The following is a 20,742-nucleotide window of genomic DNA, read 5'->3' as shown; positions in this document are numbered from 1 at the left end:
AGCTATTTTCCCACCAACCATGATAAGTGACCACTATATAGTGTGCGTGTCTGTGTCTGTGTTCGTGTGCGTGTCCGTGTGTGTGCGTGTCTGTGCGCGTCTGTCTGTCTGTCTGTCTGCGTGTGTGTGTGTGTGTGTGATTTTCCTATTGAAGGTTGCCCAATGAGAGAGAGTAAAGCCAGCCAGCGTTGGATACATCCAACGTGGAGAGAGAGGGGACGTGTGGGACGGGGAGACAAGATGAGACACGGCCGCGCAGCGTGGGATTACTCCGCAGACAAGCATCACTGCGCTCAGCCAATATTGCGCGGATTAACCCTTCACACAACCCCTGCGATTCATATGCGGCGCGGGGGGCTTTGCCAAGCGCCGTTCGCAGCCAGCACCTGCCGAGTTCTCTTGGCTTATATTTATTCAGTTTTATGGAGCCAAGGCGAGGGATAAAGTGCTTAACTATTCTTTGCACAAGTGCCAGCATATATAACTGTGGGCTTTCGCTGTGTCTGTTGCATTTTGCTGATGGTGTTACTGGAGGGAACTGTACCTTGACAGAGAGTGGATGTGAGTCAGTGTGCCGTGAATTGGTACTGGCGGAGGCGGGCGGCACATATATGTGTGGCGGCCCAGGAGAAAAAGCAGAGTGTGCCAGAAAGAATACAGAAAAGTTAGCCTGGAGTGCGGCTTGTCATTTGATTGCTGTGTACATATTTCAGAAGATTCGGTTTGTCCCTGAAATTTTGAAGAACATGTTGTGATCCCAGGAGATGGAAGAGAAAAGGGACTGACGGGTAAATGTGGTGTCTCTTCGCCAAAACATGCTTGAGAGGGAGCGTGGCGTCAGATCGAAATGACCCTGAGCTGTAGTGCAGTAAAGCAAGAGTTAAAGCCAGATGTGTGGCAGGAGCTTCAAATCCAATCTGTGCAATTACAGACATTGCGCCATTAATGTTCGCAGTCAACAATCCTGTAGTTTCCCATTACAATCAGTGTAGCCTGTGTCTGTGTAGGCTTAAATCGCACCACATTCCCAAACATTGTTATTATTTACTTTATTTATTTTTTATGAGCAATTTAATCACAGTATTTGTCAAAATTGTAGGTCTCCCTATTATGTGAATTGTTATTTTCCAAAGTGGTCTGAACAAAAGATCACATTATGCGGTGCAGCCTTGGCTTTGTTGTGCCATGGAGGCTGTTATCAAGCAATACTTCGGCGCTTAGATCCATGATGCGATTTTGCTTGCAGACATCGTTGTAGATGAAAGGAGGCGCTCTCTCCTGTTCCCCTACTCACAACAAGGGAGAGAGGGATTGTTTCAGTAATTTGTGTTTGACAGATTATTTGTGATATACACACCATATCCGTTCTAATAAAGGAGGGATTCTTTTCCGAATGCAATTTATTCTGTCCGTTTGTTATTCCCAGTATTTTATTCTATGGTCTGCCTGGTGTCTTGCACAGGTTGTGTTTTTCTCCCCACTCGAGATTTAATCACCTGAAGGTGTATAGATGCTCAGTCGGATGAAACCGCAGCCGGGCTGTTGAGCAGGGCAGTGTGTCAGTGCCAGATGGACCATGAGTCCCAGGCAAGGCCGACTCGCACCCTCAAGTGAAATTCATGCAAGACCCTAGCAACCCAAAATAAATCTCAGACTCTTAATGTTGTTGGATAGGGTGCCCCCCCACTCCCTCAGCAATCACAGTGAATGTTATGCCGCTGAGGAAAACTATCCAGGAGTCTGTGATCTTGCTGCTGATTGGGCCAAATTTAAGCATAACAGAAAGCATAATACAGAGTCTCTTCACATTGAGTGCCAAAGCCTGGCGCTCCGGTTTCCATCTGGATGCAGAGCTTGCTCCCAGCTGTCTTTACGACGTGGAAAATCATTCAGCCAGAAGTAAAGGGTCTGAGTTTTATTGAGCATTTTTATTACTATATAGATTTGTTCTTTTTTCCCTTAAAGGCAGTCTCGTCTGTTTCCAGGCTCTCTGTTCGAGTGCTGTGCTGCAAACAATGACATTGAATCACTTGACGGCCCAAAAAATTGAAATTAACCTCCCTTTTCTGGTGCCGTGGTGAGTAAGCAGAACAGACGAGAGCTTAATCTCTGAACTCTAATATCAGCACCACTGTCTCTGAATTGTTAGCATTGTTAAAACGGGCCCCAGGGGTTCACCTTCAGCCTCTGTAAAGCTCCACCTAGCAAGTCCCACGTCTCCACTGCTCTGATCCCGGGCAGTCATCTCCTTTCTGGAGTCAAAGCTAATGACGTCTGATTATTTCTACCTGGGAGGGACACCGAAAACAACAATGACACAAACGCTGTGTCTGTCCGTTTAATCACAGCCCTCCTGTGCCCCTGAGAGAGAGCGGCAGAAATGTCCAGCTTGACGTGACACTCAATGCACGGAGGAGGGCTGTTTCCACTCGTCCGCCTCCAAGTACGCATGGAAGAGCTGGACTTAGGGCAGACATGCCCACACAGCAGATAAACACAGAGACACCAGCTTCAGCTCCCCCTATCCCAAGTGTGATAGTTTGGCTTTCGCACCAAGGAACTCAGATGACTCTTTAGCAAACACCGTAGTGTACAACGACATGGTCGGGCATTTAGAAAAAGGCACAGACCTCACATCGTTTGGGGCTGTTCTTGAAAGCCGAGTTTGGATGAGGACAGGCAGATTGAAGGCTTGGCTCTGAAGATGCGATACCATGAGATAAAATGAATCTGGTCCTTTGAGAATTGTGATTAGGAGGATGATATGATGAGATGAGTGAAACATCCTGTGAAATCTCTCTTTATTTTCTAAGTAAAAGGAAACGTATGCAAATGCCTACTCACCAGGGTGTCAGATTTATTAACCCCTTCTGCCCTTCGACCCCTATGTTTATATAACAATGATAATTATAATAAAATGCATGTGTTTAAGTGTGAAATGTGCAACTGCAGCCCAATAGGCACTGAAGGTGGAGAGAAAATGAACAAGACGTTCTAATTTAGCAATGGATCCCGTTGAGGAAATCAAAGGCATGAACACGGCCGACAGGTGCCGCACGGGGCTTTGTTCCTCGAGAAAGGCTTTAAAGACAATTAATGGGCACCCATGGCCATTAGTATTAGCACTAATCACTACCCTGCTGACTGGACACTTTCATGCAAATGCAGCATAGTTCATGCTAATGCCATCCGGCCCACACTCGATACAGAGCCATGGGCGAGAGCTCCTTTGTGCGTCTGTGTGCATCTGTGTGCATGCATCTGTGTGTATCTCTGTGCGTGTGTGTGCGTGCTTCTGTATGCGTGTGTGTGCATCTGTGTGTGTGCAAGCATGACCTTAAGGCTAAGAAGCGGGTTCATGCTTTTGTTTTTTCTCATTCAGATTTTTGCATTTTATTGAGATGACTGACAGAACCAGCCAGAGTCTTGACACAAACTAATAAAAGAGAGAGCATATAACCCCTGTCCTAGCATCTTTACACTGGTTACCTGCTTCTTTTAGGATTGATTTTAAAATTATTGTATTGGGTTTTAAAGCTATTAATGGTTTAGCACCAATTTCCAATTTCAAGATCTTCTGTCGCTGGTTTACTCAATATCCTCAATAAGGATATCAATATCTACTCAATAAGTAAAATAGGAGAAAAGAGGAGACACCGCCTTTTGTTTGTATAGATGCACCTACGATTTTGTACTCACTTCCTTTAGATATTCGTTTGGGCATCAAGTTTTAAAAAGCAGTTAAAGATCTTTTGATTTGTTTTGGTGTCAGGATATATATGTAATGATTTGTGTGTATTTATATGTAAAGCACTTTGATTGACAAGTTAATATATTAAAGGCGCTATATAAATAAAGAGTATTATTATTTTTAATATTGTCTGCCAACGTCAGTTCACCACAGAGTGTCATCTTGCCTCTCAGACGTTGGGAGTGCCCAGACTAACACTATAGGTGCTCCTTTACACCCACCTGTACACCAGTCCTCGTGACTCTCAGTGTCTGAAGATACATCTCTTGTTTATGATCTTTGGAGATGATAGTTCAGTCGGCACAATGATCTGATTTCACTTCCTACTGCCTTCTCAGCATTCGCTCTTTGCAGGCAGACTTTTTTTTTTTTTCCTTCGTCCATCTCAAATTAAATATGCAACATTTACATTTAAAAGGATTGCTACTATCTGAAGGAAGCAATTGCTAAATCATGAGCAAATCCAAAGCTGCTGAGTTCGCTCTCCTCCAAAATAGATTACGGCTGCTTATTTAGACAGGAGCACGGGACATTCCTTTAGCAATCGGCGGCGTCTTGTGCCTTTTCAATAGTTTGATCCCCGTAATCTCGCCTTTCACAGAAAGAGCCACAAATAAATCGTTTATGACAGCCTAAAACCTAATTATTTTATCTACCTTATATTTGTGCTTTTCTGTGTTCTCTCCACACTGGTTTATGTGCAAAGCTAATTAGGTGGCTTATTAGACAGCTAGACATGCTCACAAGAATTATTATGTCGAGGAGAAGAGACTGTTGTATTCTCTGCAGATTTGCCTGCATTTAACACAATCAGCTGCAGAGAGTTCAGACTGTGGTTAAATATAAAAATGCCAGCTTATGGAGTTCTATAAATATTTAACCTTAATTGCACATATATGATAATGTCTAGTGCGGAGATACAGATGAAGCACAGATAGATACACATCATTGTGTCGTTAGGTGTGTATGATTTGCAGTTAGTGTGCTTTGTTTTCTCTTTTCCTTTCTTCCTATGATAGAGAGAGCAATATCACACTAAACAGCCTTGACTTGGAGATAATCCAACGGCTGCACAACACAAAGCACACAAAGGAACCCACTCTCCAGCTCTATCGGGTAGCTTGACCTGTTCAGAAGGTGGTTTTAAAAATCCCCCAGGCACAGAATGACTTGAGGGAAAATTGGACAAATCCACATGGTGTTATTATTGGTAATAACGATAATCATTCCTTCCTTTCTGATTATTTGTGTTTTTTCATAACGCTGGTGTCGATCGGGAGAAGTGGGTCATTTGTGAATCACACGGCCGGGGGAAATTGCGTCGTTTATTTCCGTGCCGCCTTCATTCGGTTTTGACGCCAACGTGGCTGATAAAGTTTAATTACACGGCTTTAACTCCAACTTTTATTGTGATGGGTCCATTATAGAAGGCTGTAATGAAAACGCATTACATAAGGAGTGCGGGCTTGCTGACCTGCACGGTGATGGAGCCGGGGACATTTGAAAGCCCGTCGTTTATCTTATGATGTTGCCTGTTATTTCAAAAGCCTTTCTGCCTTTTTCAACACCGCCAATTGGGAAAGCAGCAGGACAGGGTGCTCGGGATTGGCTTCCTACCAGGTCACAGCCCCTGTATGTGGTGTAAAATCCATGGAATGAATCACACATCTTCGCAGACACAATAAAAACCCAAATCCATGGGACTTGCATTCGAACTGCCATTACTCACCTCACGCACGCTTTTGCAAAAAAGCTTTTTAAGTGATATTGAATCGATTAACATTACTGTCTAATGTCTGAGCACAGCTTTAGTGATGAACAAAAAACGAAAGAATTCCAATGAAAATGCAATAAAAATAGCACCGAATGAGTCACTTTACTTGCCATGTGCGCAGCCCTGTTGAGTAACGGGGGCTGCCGGTCCTCGTGTCGCATTAGAGGGTCTGATTAGGTCGAGGTCACGCTCAACCAGTCTTGTTATTGTGGTGGTGTCTGCGGTGACCCCAGACGATGGACTGTCATCGATCTCATTCCTGCCAGAGACTTTATAGGATTTTGTAATTATTTATTATGATTTTTTTCATTGTAATCAGCTGAAAGACAAACTGTTTTGGGCCATTGCTTTTCCAGATGGCTCGCCTGGTATATTTCTACCCGTCAGCACTTCCAGCACAGCTGCACGGCTTTCACTTTTAATGTCAGCGACCTCTGCGCTGAGGTTGGGAGGTAAAAATAAATAAATCATTGGCTCGGCTCTTTATCCTAATCACCATGCTTAGAAAGTCTTGCTCTGAAAACGGTAGCCTGCCCTCTGCCTCAGCTTTTTGGTCACTTCATTCTCTCTCAAACCTGCCATATCTCTCCACTCCTCTCTGTGCATCTACAAAAGTATGTGTCTTTCTGTGTGTCTGTCAGTGGTCGTTGCTGTGTCTGTGTGCGTTCGCCCCTCTGTCTGTGTGTCTGTCTGTGTTCACTCCTGTCTGTGTGCGTTCGCTCCTCTGTCTGTGTGTCTGTCTGCGTTCGTTGCTCTGTCTGCATCTGTGTGCGTTCGCTTCTGTCTGTGTGTGCTTATGTCCGAGTTATTGTGTGCCTCTGTTCGTCGGCTGGGGAGCCCACATCACAGGCAGATGAAGAGTCAGTCGCTAAGCACTGCCTTGACACTGAAATCTGCAAAGCCTTTTTAACACCGTCTGCAGAAGTGAAGACGGTTGCCTGCTGCCTACGCACACTCATGTAAAAGGAGGAACTGTTCTGCTTAATAGATGCACTCTAGCCCAGTTATAAAACTGTCAGAAGGTATACATTTTGCAATACATAATAATAAGACATAATTGCACTCTGTACACGCCGCACACTGTAATGATGGATGAAAAGTCTGTACCTTGAAGGAGATAGAGGAGTAGACATGCTTATATGTATGCTATTTCTCCAAATATAATGATCCTCCTTCTGGTAAAGGGTTGCACCAGAGCTCACGCACTATGTTGTGTAGTATTAATTTACATACTTGCAAAAGTATTCAGAGCCTCTGACAGTTTTCACGTTGTTGCTGTAAAACTTGCAGTCATGACACCATGAAGTAGGAATTCCTGTGATAAGCGAATTCACACATTCAAAGCAAGAACAAAAAGTAAATAGATTAATTTGAAATAAAAATGTATACGTATTCAAACCCTCTGCTGTGTGCAAACCTACATTTATGCAGGTGCACAACATGACCTCACGAGCCACACGATTAGTTTAGTCTGTGTGCAGTAATAGTGGTTCTCATGATTTCAGAATTAAAACACATGTCTCTGTGGGGTTCCTTGGTCAGGTCATAGATTTCAAGCAAATATTCAAGGATTGAAAGAGAAATTCAATCCCACTCTAACACCAATATAGCGTTTTAGCCCTCTTCTTACGTGCATTCACCAGCACAAAACAAATAATGAGAGATAGTCAGGTTTCCTTCAACACGTTTATTCTCAGAATGTGACCAGAGTTTTTCAAGGAGCAACACTCTTCTCAGGCTCTCTTATAACTACTTTAGTCATGCAGGAACTGGGACACCCATATCTATGTCCTAGCGCCCCATGACTGGTTCCCCCAATCACAGCACCATTGTTCCTGTGTGGGGTTAACCCTCGACCCCGGGAACTATAATTCCCGCAACAAGAACAAACATCCAACACGGACTGCAACGGCCCCTAACACACAGAACTGACAGACAGACGCACACTGCAGTCCCTCCACATACACAGTCCCAGATCACTACAGTATATATGTGTGTTTGTGTGAATTATGTTTTTATTGTTTTTAAAGGCTTCTTGACCACTTTTGCCAACTGTCCTCTCAGCTGTGATGGAATTGTATAGCGATGGCACATTTACCGACACTTCTCATAAATCAGAGAAGTGCGACACGGTGGTTAGAAACAAAGTGCATTGAAAACATGTCAGCGCAGCTCAGTGTCCTGACCTCAATCTCTTACGGACACCTCTCGGCTGACATCGGCCTGCAAATCATCTTCTCTTACTGCGGTAGAAACCATTGGATGGCCGCAGCGGCACGGCGTTCCCTGAGCCATCTGTGAGAAGCAGCTACACTGAAATGGACTCTGAGAAAAAGGGGGCGGAATAACAGTAGATTCCTAAGTGCGGTAACTCGAAAGTGCTCCTGATGACACAAGCCAAAACCTCCAGATTTTTTTAGTTTTTAAATCCTTTTTATGGCATTAGAGAGGCACCAAACATGAAAAGGCCATTTGTTGTGTCTTGCTCGGTGTTTAGTACGGTATCGATTCCACCTGTTTCTCGAAGCATCCCGGAGCTTCAGGAGTCGTGCTTCCTCGGCCTCCTTCACTCCTGGTGCCGGCCAGTGTTCTGCTCAGTGACATTTCTGCTTCCCGATGCATCTTTCCCGTGTATTCGGAGGACTTGTGAATGAGGAAGGGAGGGAGGGAGAGTGTGAAAGAAAGAGTAACATTACACTCAGCACAATCAATTGTCACATACAAACAACACCTCGGGTTCTGCTTATTTTTTTACATTTTTCCCTTATGCGGCGTCATTTGCATTTTATAATGAAAGCGCATGTTCGACTGGAGGTGATTTCGTTTTATGTGTTCATTTATTTATCTTTGCATTTTTCCACTCCTAAATTGGAGACGACAGCGTGCCAGACCAGCCCGCGGTTTTAGGAGCAGAGGGTGGGGAAGGGGATGGGGGTGGGGAGGGTACACTTTAATCACAACAAAGCGTCGTCTCGTGCATGATAATGGCACTCAAACTACAGAGAGCGTCTCCACATTATGGCAGCAGAGGCAAGGGAGGACCGCATTTTCAGCAGCCCAAAGCCACTCCGGAGTATGTCCGAATCTGGCACAGGCTTCTTATCTCCCTCCAAGCAGTTTGTGAGGCTCGGCTCACGCCACAGGCTTCCAACGATGCCCGGACGCACTGAGGGACACTGGAGACGTTTGAGCACTAGCAGAGGATTCAGACATATTTGCGGAGCAGGGCTTGCTTTAGGACTCAGTGAGATCCGTAAATAATCTCTGCTAATTGGAGATATGATTCAACTAGATTATAGATATAAGGTTGTATGCATTTATGGTTTATTTTCTTTATATATACCACAACGTTGCTCTCTTGAGCCGACCTCCCTTAGTGGTGCTAATAAAGCCATTATCAACTATTGCCAGTCGACGGGGAGAGAAACGGGGGGCTCTTAAACCACAACTGATGATATTGCTCCGTATTTGACCTTAAGTTTCAGATCACTCCCCTGGCTGACCCATGATTTGTCCTGGAGCCCTTCTCTAATGTGCGAGAGGAGATGGGGAATCTGTCAGCCCAGCCAGGTCTGACTTGTGTGTCTCTCTCCCTCTCTCTCTCTCTCTCTCACTGCCATCACTGTTAATGTTCATCTTAATGTTCTGACCTCAATCACAGCCGAGGTAGAGGTCACTGGAAAGAGCCAATAAAGCATGACGTTTAAACAGGGTGACTTTATGAATGGGTAAAGGTCCTTGTTGAGCTGGGCGTGTGAGTGTGTTTGGGGAGGGTGAGCTGATGGAACAGAGACCACAAACACATCAAAGGTTAATCTCGCTCTTCTTTAATGGGAGATGGACGTTTAGCCCAGTTAACTGCTGTTTCAAGGCCGGTTTGCGTCTCCCACTGCTGTGAACCTGTCACCGGCTCAAGGGAGCTCTCTCTAACGCTGGCCCTTCCCTTGGCCTGTTAAGTTATCTTTATCGTTATTTATTTACACGTTTCTATTGCACTCAATCCCCTTTTATTTATTTAGTCTTTAATTTCTCAACACAGTGGTTTATTGGTGCTGGGAGACAACGGCGAGAACTGGCACAGTTGAGCTATAGCACACAGGCTGTTCATTCAGACCAGGTTTATTGTCGGGAGAGGAAAGTTGTGTGGGGCTTGGAGGGGTAGGTCTGTCTCTTGCAAGCTTCACGAGAAACACGTGGACTTTATGACATACTGGAGTGCGTGCGCTTCCCGTGTGTGGCTTTAGTGAGCTATTGGTAACTTAGGGGAAAAAATAAATACATCTCATGAGCCATTTAGTACCAAATGTGTTTCTGTACATCATCTGGAGTTTCTAACTTTTTTATTTGTGAAGGAGATTTATAATGCACCAAGCATATCCTGGGCTTTCAGATGGCATTGTTCTTTTATCAAGACTTCCTAATTAGCCTGTCAGGCTAGCAATACAAAGACCGCTCTGCAGATGAAATAATAGTCATTCAGGATGAGACTGGGGTGCAGGAAACAAAGACGAGAGAGTGGAAAAAAAGAAAAGAAAAATGTCAGCATCTATGATGATGTATCTACATCTTATTCACAGCTATTAGTGCATTGTCCCCCAGCGACAAAACACAGACATGCCGGTCCTTTGGGCTTATAGAGAAGCAGGTAAGCAATAGCATGGTCAGATCAGGTTGTGATTTCTCCGTGTCCTTGGACATATACAATTGCCGGGTCTAGCCTTTCAGAGCGGCAGTACGCTGATTCACATCTAATGTTGTCAACTTCGGTGTGAGGCGTCACGTGACTAAAGATTTGTTCTGGGGCTGAACGCTGGTTTGGCCTACAAGTTGTTCTTCCTCTTGATTTCCTCGGGGGTCTCTTCTCTCGGGCTTGCTGGGTACCATTTGTTTCAACCCTTTGCTGAACTGGTATAAATCATCCTGTGACACGTCTTCCATCACAGCCGTTTCTCTCCCATTCATCAGCTGAGATGCCACATATTTCAGCTCTTTAGGCCTTCCTTTGTCCCTTTTCGAATGTAGCACCAGTGTTTCAATCCAGCCGGGTAAGGGACAGAACTAGGAAACATGGCCAGGGGAAGGGGTTCGTTAGTGAGAGCCATGGACCATCTGATCCTGAAACACCTTCCAGAAGCATGCACACACTTAAAACAATGGCACACAGATTCCATTGTGCTTTTCGTGTCTGTGTGCGTTTGCTTGGGTGTCTGTGATTCCTCACCCTGTTGTGCCTGAGGTCAGAGTCCAGCTCTCTCAGTCCCCAATCGTTGGACTGAGCACCAGGAGCAACAGGTTTGTGATCAAAGGCAGCAGCTGCTCATACGCCAAAGTCTCTGTCTTTCCTCTGCCGCGCCGGGCCGAACAGCAGCTCTGGCAGTGTTTCTCAAAGAGCAGCAGAGTGTGTTTACTGTGAAGAGAAAGACAACCGCATACAAGCAGCCGGCAAACACAACTATTTTTAGGCCATGTCCTCGTGCATGTTTACAAAGCAAGAAGTGGCGAGACAGAGAGGCAGGGAGCGAGAGTGGGGGGAGGCAGTGATGATGGGTTAGTGGGTGGGTGGATGACAGCTTTATCAACTGGGTTTTGACACTTTGTTTGCAGCTCGCTTGTTTTTCCGTCTACTTCTTCTTTTTTGATTACTTTACCTCAGTTGCTCCTTTTGGTTTGCGTTTTTGCCACTTCCAGATACAGAGGAATCGGAAATAAACTAGACGGGGAACAACTACTTTGTCTTGTTTGCATTTTCCAGACTTTACAGATTTGCATCCAAGCAATAACAGTCAGTGTAACAGTATAAATATGGGTTCACCAGTCAAAGAGCACTAAAACCACCGGGCACTAAGAAAACATACGTCTTAGTGAGGTGAAAGCACCAGCTCCCTGATCCTGTGGATTCCTGCATATATGATCGCCCTGCTAATGAACATCGCATGCCGAGAAAACAACTTAATCTTCTCCGTGACACGATTCTCACAAATCATGAATTGAAATATACAGATACAGGTTATTAACCTCGAATTCTTAAAGGTGGATTTACACTTACACTTCTTTTACTAGAATTAAGCAAAGCCAAGGAAAGGAGTACAAATAAATAGACTTCTATTTCAACAGCGGGAGATGCACTTTCTTTTTTTCCATTTTGGCCTTGAAAACCATTAAAGAGGACGGGCCCCAGCAATAGCGCTGGACTCCCACTGAGCTCGGGCCCGGCTGGCAGTGTGTGGTGGGTCAGGGTGACCCACTTAGTGCTGGCATTACTGGGCTGGCTGGCACGGGGGGACATGGGTAGAGTTTCCCCCTCTCATAGGCACCTCCCCTTGTTCAGGATCAGGGGGGAAATGCTGTTATACACGGCTGCTGTGTGCCTCAAGAACGCTTTCCAGTCTCTGGTTCCTCGCTAAGATGTGTAATTATTCCAAAGGGCATCTGGAAACAGCTGTGCGTTGCTCAAACGCATATGGAAATGTGCATTAGTACTCTTTTTCCACGGCTGCACAGGATTCAAGTTATTTTTAATGTAGTGGCTTAAGTAGCATATATTCTTGCTCTGTTTGTACACTGTCCATTTGGAAGATGCTTTAAAATGTAACTAAGGGTTTCTTTAGTACATTTGGCATTTTTACAGACACACATCAAAAAGTAATGACTGGCATAACTATCAATTAATATATCCATCAACAGCATTTCTGTTAAAAAAAGTTACATATATTTCTAAACACACACTGCTCGGATGTATTCTACAGCAGTCAGTGCTTTGTTTGAATCCGCTTGGGCTTTGATAACATGGAGGAGCTGCTTCTTAACAGAAAATCACTGATGCAGCAGTGGCATCTGTAAGAATAGGAGGCGGCCACCTCTCCCCTCCCCTCAGCGTGTGCAGGTCAGCGCAGCACCACGAAGTGGCTTTAAGGAGAGGAGTACATTCTCTGGATTGTCTTACTCATAATATGCAGTATGCATGAACTGTTCCCCTCTGCGAGAACAGATCCCTGGTGCAGCAAGCGCTGACCTTGAGTCTTCGGTGTAAAGGTATCTGTGAATAGCACGATTGCACCTGTGGGAGAGATGCATTATGCACAGGGTTCCTTCTCCTGATAAATGTGTGTGTGTGTGTGTGTGTGTGTGTGTGTGTGAGTGAGAGAGAGGGTGAATTTCGATTCTGTAGATTTTTTTTCTATTTGTTATTCTTTTAAACTTCTTACCTCCTCAGTAATAGCACATTTTTGAGTGATGGTAATTGTGTCGTTTCCCAGAAAGACACAATCTAATAGATGCACGAGTAATCACATTAAAGAGATGCTTTTGTGCTCACTTCAAAAATCTTCTCTCGCTCCCCACTTTGCAGCCTCGAGGTGTTTCTCTCGGGTTATTCTTCTTAATTCCTTTTAACTCGCCGCTTAATTAATGATGGGGGTGCTTCCGACAGAGCGGACTGGAATGCTGTGGGTTGACTGGCAGGTTAGGGCACCGTAGGCTATGACTGCGGCTGTGCAATCCTTCCTTCGCAGCCGTCTGTGTGTGTACGCTGTGTACAATAGGAGTATCTGCCCAGGAAGTTGGACTTTTGATAAATTCCTGCACACGCACAGAACGGCACGCAGCACAATGGGTTATTTTCTGTCTCCAAATATTATTTTTAATTAAAATGTTTGTCGTTTTGAAATCACCGAACAATTGCTGATGTGTTGTAATTAAAATCCATCGGCTTCTATTGTGGAGAAACATTTTGGGAATTTACAGTCCCATTTAAATTTCTTCGCATTGAACCCCTTAATAGCACTCGGTAAAGAGATGACCAAACCAAAGAGATGACTCTCGGTGCTCAGCACACATTGAACACTATTGTACTACAGGCATGTGTCAGAGGACCGGATACTTACTGCTGTACATTTCCCGAAATTTAAACTGTATTACCAATCATTTATTGCTTTTCTATTTGAAGGAGCACGGCTAAAATGTCTTCAGAGCAGTAATAAAGTTATAGTCTGAATGTTTGTGACTGGTTTGTGACCGTGGCCTTGCATTGTGTCCCCACCCCAGGCGGAGGCCGAGGGCTTCTCTCATTTCCATCTCTACGTGTGCGCCGCATTCCTCATCGAGTGGAGGAAGGAGATCCTGTCCATGGTGGATTTCCAGGTAAGTGACAATCAACACCGGGTGAATCAACACCCACAGCTGCCTCGCTATCTCCCCCTCCAGATGTCTGGGCTTTGTCAGTCTGCCGCACTTCCACAGAACCAGTTGTTCCACAGCTTCGCTCCAGGTTTATCACTGTGTTTTTGTGTGGCAGATGTACGAAAAGCATTCAAAACAAGACTGCATTGTGAACCTGTTTGACAAAGTTGTGTTGGAGGACCGTATCTTGAACAAGAGAGAGCTTATTGAGGGATATCGGTGTCTTATGAATGGTCTTGGGTTATTTTTAGCTTGAGGAATGTAGAGACTAGTTTGGCTTCCTTTATTGGACTAGATTTGTTTGCAGTGCAGGCTAGGGCTTCTAAAATCGAGCGTCTTCGCTGGAAGGGGCTTGTGTTTGCTCCCACATCCCTCTGTACAGGAACCGAGTTGCTCTAGTTATTTATAGACGGGTATCGAAATGTTTACTGTCTCACACTAGCACTCGTTTTGTACGAGATCATTCCAGCACATGTTCAGATGGGAACCGATATTGGTCTCTTTAACGATACACGTGTCTCCATTCTCACATCGACAGTCTCAGATCCAAACTCGCAGCGACTCTGCGTCAGTCTGGCTGCTCAATTATGCGAACTTGATCTAACTTACTTGTCAGTCACAAGACGAGACGGGGGTACCTGTCATCTCTCCGAAACCCTTTGATCGTTTGATGTCTTGGCGGTTCAGAGCCCTGCCATGTTGAAACAAGCCCCCAACACAGTGGGATCTCAGTTCTCCTTCTGCTATAAATATCAGCCTTCAATGAGAGTGTCTACATCAATTCCCGCTCCACGTCAATAAATATGGCAAGCTAACAGAGACGGCTGTGTTTGTGTCTCCTCAGTTTTGTGCTTGGTTGTATGTGTTAATCCCATTTTTTTTATCACAAGTGGCTTACACTTTCAACACACATTTGATACAAATCCTTTCAATTATATTAGGTGTCCCGAATTGAGTCACATCGCAGCCAGGTCCCTACTCTTCCCATACACCGATATCTAGGCTCACTGTATCTGAGCTGATTCTGGACAGGGATTTCCCAGTTGTTTGCAGACCTATGGATCAGAACCACAGCACTGCAGTGACTGTGCCGGCTTGTCTGTGCCGTGGTGCTCTTTTCAGCCTCTTCAGGTTTCTTGCTTGCGTTTCAGTGAGAGAAAGCTTGACAAGAAAAGAGCTGATACACTTTGATTGTGCATCTCTGAGACTGCTGTGTGTGAGATTGTGATTATTCAATGGTTTGGCTGGTGTTTCCTGGGAGGGGTGCAGAGTGATATTACAGCTGACATGAAAATGTCATGAACATGCAAGATTTTGTACTAATCAATCCTCAGCAAAAATGTTGGGGAACTGATATAGGTGTCTAGGGGAGAGGTATTTTCAAGAATATACTTGTTTCAGTAAGTGAGTGAGTGTGTTTGTCAGTGAGTGTGTCTGTGTGCAAGTGTGTGTGCATCAGTGTGTGTAGTAGTTTGTGAGTAAGTGTGTAGTGGTGTGTGTGTGTCAGTAAGTGTGTGTGTGAATGAGTAAGTGTGTGTGGCAGTGATTGTGTGTGTGTGTCAGTAAGTGAGTGAGTGTGTGTAGTGGTGTGTGAGGGAGTGTGTGTGTCAGTGAGTGTGTGTAGTGGTGTGTGAGGGAGTGTGTGCGTGTTTGTGAGTATGTGAGTGTGTGTGACTAAGTGTAGTGGTCTGACAGCACAGTGACTGATGCATTTTGCCTTCGCCCAGGGCCTGCTGATGCTCCTGCAGAACCTTCCCACGATACACTGGGGCAACGAGGAGGTGGGCCTGCTGCTGGCGGAGGCGTACAGACTGAAGTACATGTTCGCGGACGCGCCCAATCACTACCGGAGATAAGTCCCCCACGCACAGACACACAACACGGCGCAGCGGGGCGACACGGCGCGGTGTGGCATCAGTGGGGGCTGAACGAACTTCCAACTTCCCTCAACACTTCCACACGCAAACAGAAAGATGTATATATTTTTTAAGAATCCCCTCGAAGGGTCTGGTGGGATTTCTGCCCATTTTTAGGTTTTATTTATTTTGTTTTTCTCCCATTCCCTCGTGGAAAAGGGAAGTGGCATCCCTTATTGTATTTTTTTAATTCAGAGAGGAATGTCAATCTCTTTTTTTGGGCCGTGGAGGTGAGGGGCTTCCTCCGCAGACTGTGTACATGAATACGCGGGACAATAACACAATTAAATCACACGCCTACCCTCCACAATCACCCGGGCAGTTCTCGAGTATTATCATGGTTATTTTCCTTTACAAAACAACAAAGGATTGTGTTTAACCGAAACAAAAGAGGAAGAAGTGTATCTCTGTCTTCGACGAACTGTAATATACGAATCTGCTCCCTGCGGTGTGGGCCGGGCAGCACTTTGCCTTATTACACGAAGACTGTTTAATCAATGAGCATCGTTGTGTGCTGTGTAGCCTGCCTGTGTCGTCTGAGGGTAAACCGGTTGCATCTGGGTGTCCCATGACTTAAATACTTTGTGTACATGTTTGAAATGACATGCCTGTGAATACAAGGACAATCTCGCCATTATTTAAAGGTACTAATATTGCACAGAGCTGCAGAATGTGATTATAAAGAAGCTATAACTGTGTCGGGGGTTGGGGTGGGGGTGCAATGATGTAGTCCAAAAACTTTTAGATCGATTGATTTTTATTTATTTTTTTAAGATTCATTTTATCGTGTGGTCTGTATTCTGCGCTGTGTACACGTGTCCGGTGCGCATGTCAATCAGAGACACTGGAGACCGAGATGAGACGGAGGAGAGGAAGATTTCTATTAACAATCAGAACTGCATTCCATTAGCAATTAGCCACAGTGGCTGGTTTTTACATTTGGAGGGTTTTAAAAAGAAAAGACATAAGCTTTTGTTTTTGTGTGTGTGTGTGTGTGTGCATTTGATGTCCGTTGTTGGGTCGCCCTGAAAACTCTGGGTCCAAATCGGCCCGGCAGGTCAAAGGTCGATAACAGCGGTACTTTCGAGTCCCTTTTTCACTCAAATCCTGGTACTCTGACGAAATGAAATATCCTTTTAACACAATACACAATGACGGTGTTCAGCTGTGCTGTGATACTCAAACATTGCCACAGAACAGCTACCTACATGTTGTCGTTTGTTTGTTTTTGTTTTTTCATACAGCAAATGAAATAAACCTGAAAAGGAGTGTGAGGAGAGAGGGATGATTGTGGAAGATTTGAACATTTTAGCAAAATAATGACCACCTCTGGAAAGTAATCCTCAAAGTCATTATTTGGCAACTTTTGATCGCTGATGTGCATGTTTTTGTGGAGACTACGATTGGGTCTTTACTTACCAGGGACCTCACCACAAAACCCATCCTTACTGGCTGTCATGGTGCCTTTTGAGAAAAAACAACAACAGAAAAACAACATCCTCTACAAAACACGCAACCTCTGGTAGAAGACCTGGCCCAACACACTCCGAGAGAAGCTGTGGGTTATCTGTTGTCGGGTACGATATCATATTCCTTCCTAAGACTGACAATAAAGTTACGCACATTGCTTGTGAGCTGCTGAAACGGACTTGTCATGGAGGTGGGGGGCGGGAGGAAATGTACTCTCTCTTGTCTGGCTTTTGTGTCTTTTGTTGCCTTACGAGCTTCTAGAGCCGCCAAAATGAATGAACTTGTAGCTGTAGCCGCGCATATGTGTTTCTGACGGTACGCCCGCGCTTCTGAGCTGTGGTCTCTGTGTTTCTTCGCCGATGGTCGATGAGTTGGCGGAGATTTGTGCGTAGAGCACAGGAGAGCCAGTCCCCCTGTCCCCACCTCTGTCGGAGATCTTCCTGCTGGTGAATGGAGCTGCTCAGAAAACAAACGAAGCTTTTAAATCCAATGAAGAATGTTATTTTCACTTTGATCAAGGAAGATTAAGTTTTTCATGATGTGTGGCGTTTGTGTATAAGAGCATTTTTTTTTGTTTTTGTTTGTTTCTTTGCTGCTAGGTGTTATGGGATATTTACAGGCACTGTGGATTGTAATTTGCTTGTAAAGATTAATTTCCTTACACTATATACATCAGGCGCTATATATATATATATATATATATATATATATATATATATATATATATATATATATATATATATATATATATATATATATAACACTATTCACAGCCTTGCTTTTTATTTTTGTTTGATTGTTTGGGTGTCGAACAAGCCCGACCATCCTAAATTCACTCCATATATATCAAGAGTCCTGCAATAAATTATTTTTGGTTGGCTTACAGGTGTTTTTTTATTTTATTTTTTATATCATTTGTATGCTTCAGTTTCAATCTCAGTCATACATTGCTTGTGTTTTCACTAACAATAGAAAGCAGTGTTTGTTAAAAACGGGTCAGGCATCCTTGACTCTTGCCATCCAATCTGCAGAAAGACGATCCGTAGTTAACGATGTAAGTTGTAACACTGGTGTAAACTGGGCGTCCAGGATGCCTGCCTGCCTCCTGCTGTAAACCCCTACTCAAGGACTCACACCGGAGTGAGGGAACGACGGTCTCTCTCCTCCTGCTGCAACTGAACAAGCAAAATGCATTCCTCTTGTGTTAATTATGTTCTGAGCTTTAGGTTTGATCTTTGCCCTGCTGTTTACTCATTTTAAACCACTTGCAATTTACCGTGACCTGATTCGGCCGTGGGAATTGGTACTTATACAACCAATTCCTTAGATTACTTTCAAATGTAACCTACTTTGAGTAGGTTTTATTCAGTGACGTACAGGCAGACACGGCCGTAATAAACCCTCTGAGTGTCGCCTGCGATAGTTCATCAAAACCATATCTTCAGGAGGAGAGCTCTGCAAACCCACCCCCGGATACAACCTGTCAGACACAAGTGGAGCTGAATTAGTTTGTCATCATGCTAGTCGTTCGATGAAAGGGTTCGACCGGGCGACTTGAGGGTTCAGCTGGAACGAACGCAGGGGCAGGATGGAGAGATGGCACGGCTTAGCAGATCTGGCCGTGGTCCCACTGAGGCGGGCGCCAGCACCGCTGAAGAGATGGAATGCGCTCACCAGGGCCCCGCAGCCCGGCCCCTGGCCTGCCACGGGTGCCTGCTGGCTCCCATTCAAGTGATCACGTGATTAAATCAATAATCTGATTAACGAGAACAGGTTTGACTGATTTCCCCGTCTCTCTCTCCGATGGGCGTTTTCGGGGGCCGTATATCAGCAGGCGGACCGCGGCTCTCCGGAATCAGACAACCTTTGGTGTATTTTAGTAAACCACCGATTCTGTTACATGATGTTGTATTAGGAAGTGATTCCGGTGTGCGATTGCATGGATTGATCAAGACCTTGTGCCTGTAATTGTGCTGTAGTTAGCCGGGATAACCATTACTCTAAACCAAACGCCTGTCCCCAATACCTGAAGCTTTTCAGTATTATAAGTTGTGGTGCTCAATGTCTCGACTCGTGCGCTGAAGAACAACGTGTCGAACCCCAACAAGGAGGTTTTGTGGTTTGAGTTGCTGTGAAGAGACGCAGTGGCTTCTTTGGCCCTCTCTGGAAAGGGGTGGATACTGAACCGGGTCTAAGTGCCCCTCTTTCCTTGCATCATCTCCAGTGACACTGCTTCAATGGTGTAAAGTATCTGAAGAAAGGCAGCTGCACAACGGGAACTGATCCTTTGTTAAACAATTCATTTCTGTGTGATCTGAGGTTTTCTAAAAATGACAAGGGGCGTCAGATGTTGGAGGTCTCAGTCCCGGCTTATCTGTGGTACAAATGCCACCGCTGATGTTGAGAGTTTGTGTTTTATTATTAGGTACTTAGATTAGTATTATAAATGCCGTGTGGGTTCCTTTTGTCAAACCTGTTTGTTTCTGTCTCCCTCTTACACTGAAATGTACTGTATAAGAAGAAGTGGCACTGGGAAATCTGAATTTGTACAATGATATCAACACATTCTTAGCGGTAAGATTGCTTTTTGTTGTTGTTGTTGTTTTTGTTTATATCTTTTATTTGATTTTTGTTTTTTTAAATAAATGATCAACGCAAAGAGAACGGGAGTGTTAATTCATATGGCTTTGAGAAAGGAGACTATCTTGTTTCTGCCCTTCCTCAGAAACAAACCTCCACTCGCTGGTCTTTTTGTTTCTATGTTTAGCCTCTGTCCCCAAACTACACAGTGCAATGGTTTCTAAGGTTCAAAATCACATGACAACTTTAAAGCTGTTGTGCAAACTTCCCCTTTTGTATAGTTACTCTCTTTGACTTCACTCAAACTGTAGTGTGTATACTGGTTACAGTGACTGTCTGAGCACATATTTGCCCCAGAATACAAATCTCCCTAAAATGACACCGTAGTGATGAAACTGTACAGTCAAATCAATTCAGTATGTTTCATGACTGCAGTGTAGATCGCAGGTGTTCTTCACTGGAGCAGCTTTCACCTTGTTCAGCTGATCAGCACTATCCATCCTGCGTCTCTGACAGCCTGCTGTTTCACAGTTGCAGACATTGAACAACATAAAATAATAATAATCCAAACATGACTTGTGTGCACACTTTTGTGCATTGGGGAGTTTGTACATTGGATATATCCTGGTCGTCCTTCAGAAAAATAAGGAGCAAAAATAAGAAAGCAAGCTCTACATCTATGCAGGACATAACATATGGTACATTACATTACAGAGGCAGGCTTTGATATTTTTGAGTAAACTGACAAACAGTGGAAAACAAATTAAAAGTTGCAGGTTTATAGAAGTGTTTCCAGAAATTGATATTTCTCCTTCTGTAGACTCCTTTAAGAGTGAGGAGCGTTGTTGTGCGTCGACAGGTGGTTCGGCATCTGTTGTAACATTAATTACCGGATTCCTGTGTTTATTTTCCCATTTGTTGTTGTTTTGTTTCGGGGGCTTTTCCCATTAAAACCAAAAAAAGCTTAATTTAATCTGCTGTCGAAAGCTAAAAATATCTTGCCTCGCTTCTGACGGAAACACGTGCCCACCGAAAAACATATGTAAAGTGTAGTGGGGAAGCTCGATGATCCC

At 44.4% G+C, this 20,742-nt stretch overlaps 1 protein-coding gene across 3 annotated transcripts in view; it reads left to right on the top strand.

Annotated features, from left to right (window-relative positions):
* tbc1d22b (TBC1 domain family, member 22B) overlaps nucleotides 1–19,753 on the top strand; it is a 94,077-nt gene extending 74,324 nt beyond the window's left edge. For all 3 annotated transcript variants that reach the window (XM_066703409.1, XM_066703408.1, XM_066703407.1), the window contains 2 exons: nucleotides 13,569–13,664; nucleotides 15,431–19,753. In XM_066703409.1, the coding sequence (XP_066559506.1) occupies nucleotides 13,569–13,664; nucleotides 15,431–15,559 (225 nt within the window). In that variant the 3' untranslated portion in view covers nucleotides 15,560–19,753. The remainder of the gene's footprint in view (nucleotides 1–13,568; nucleotides 13,665–15,430) is intronic.
* Nucleotides 19,754–20,742: the final 989 nt, after the last annotated feature.

This window comes from Amia ocellicauda, chromosome 5 (assembly GCF_036373705.1).
Source record: "Amia ocellicauda isolate fAmiCal2 chromosome 5, fAmiCal2.hap1, whole genome shotgun sequence".
Taxonomy (NCBI): Eukaryota; Metazoa; Chordata; class Actinopteri; order Amiiformes; family Amiidae; genus Amia; species Amia ocellicauda.
The sequence above is the reverse complement of the archived record's forward strand: the minus strand, read 5'-3'. Positions and strand labels throughout refer to the sequence as shown.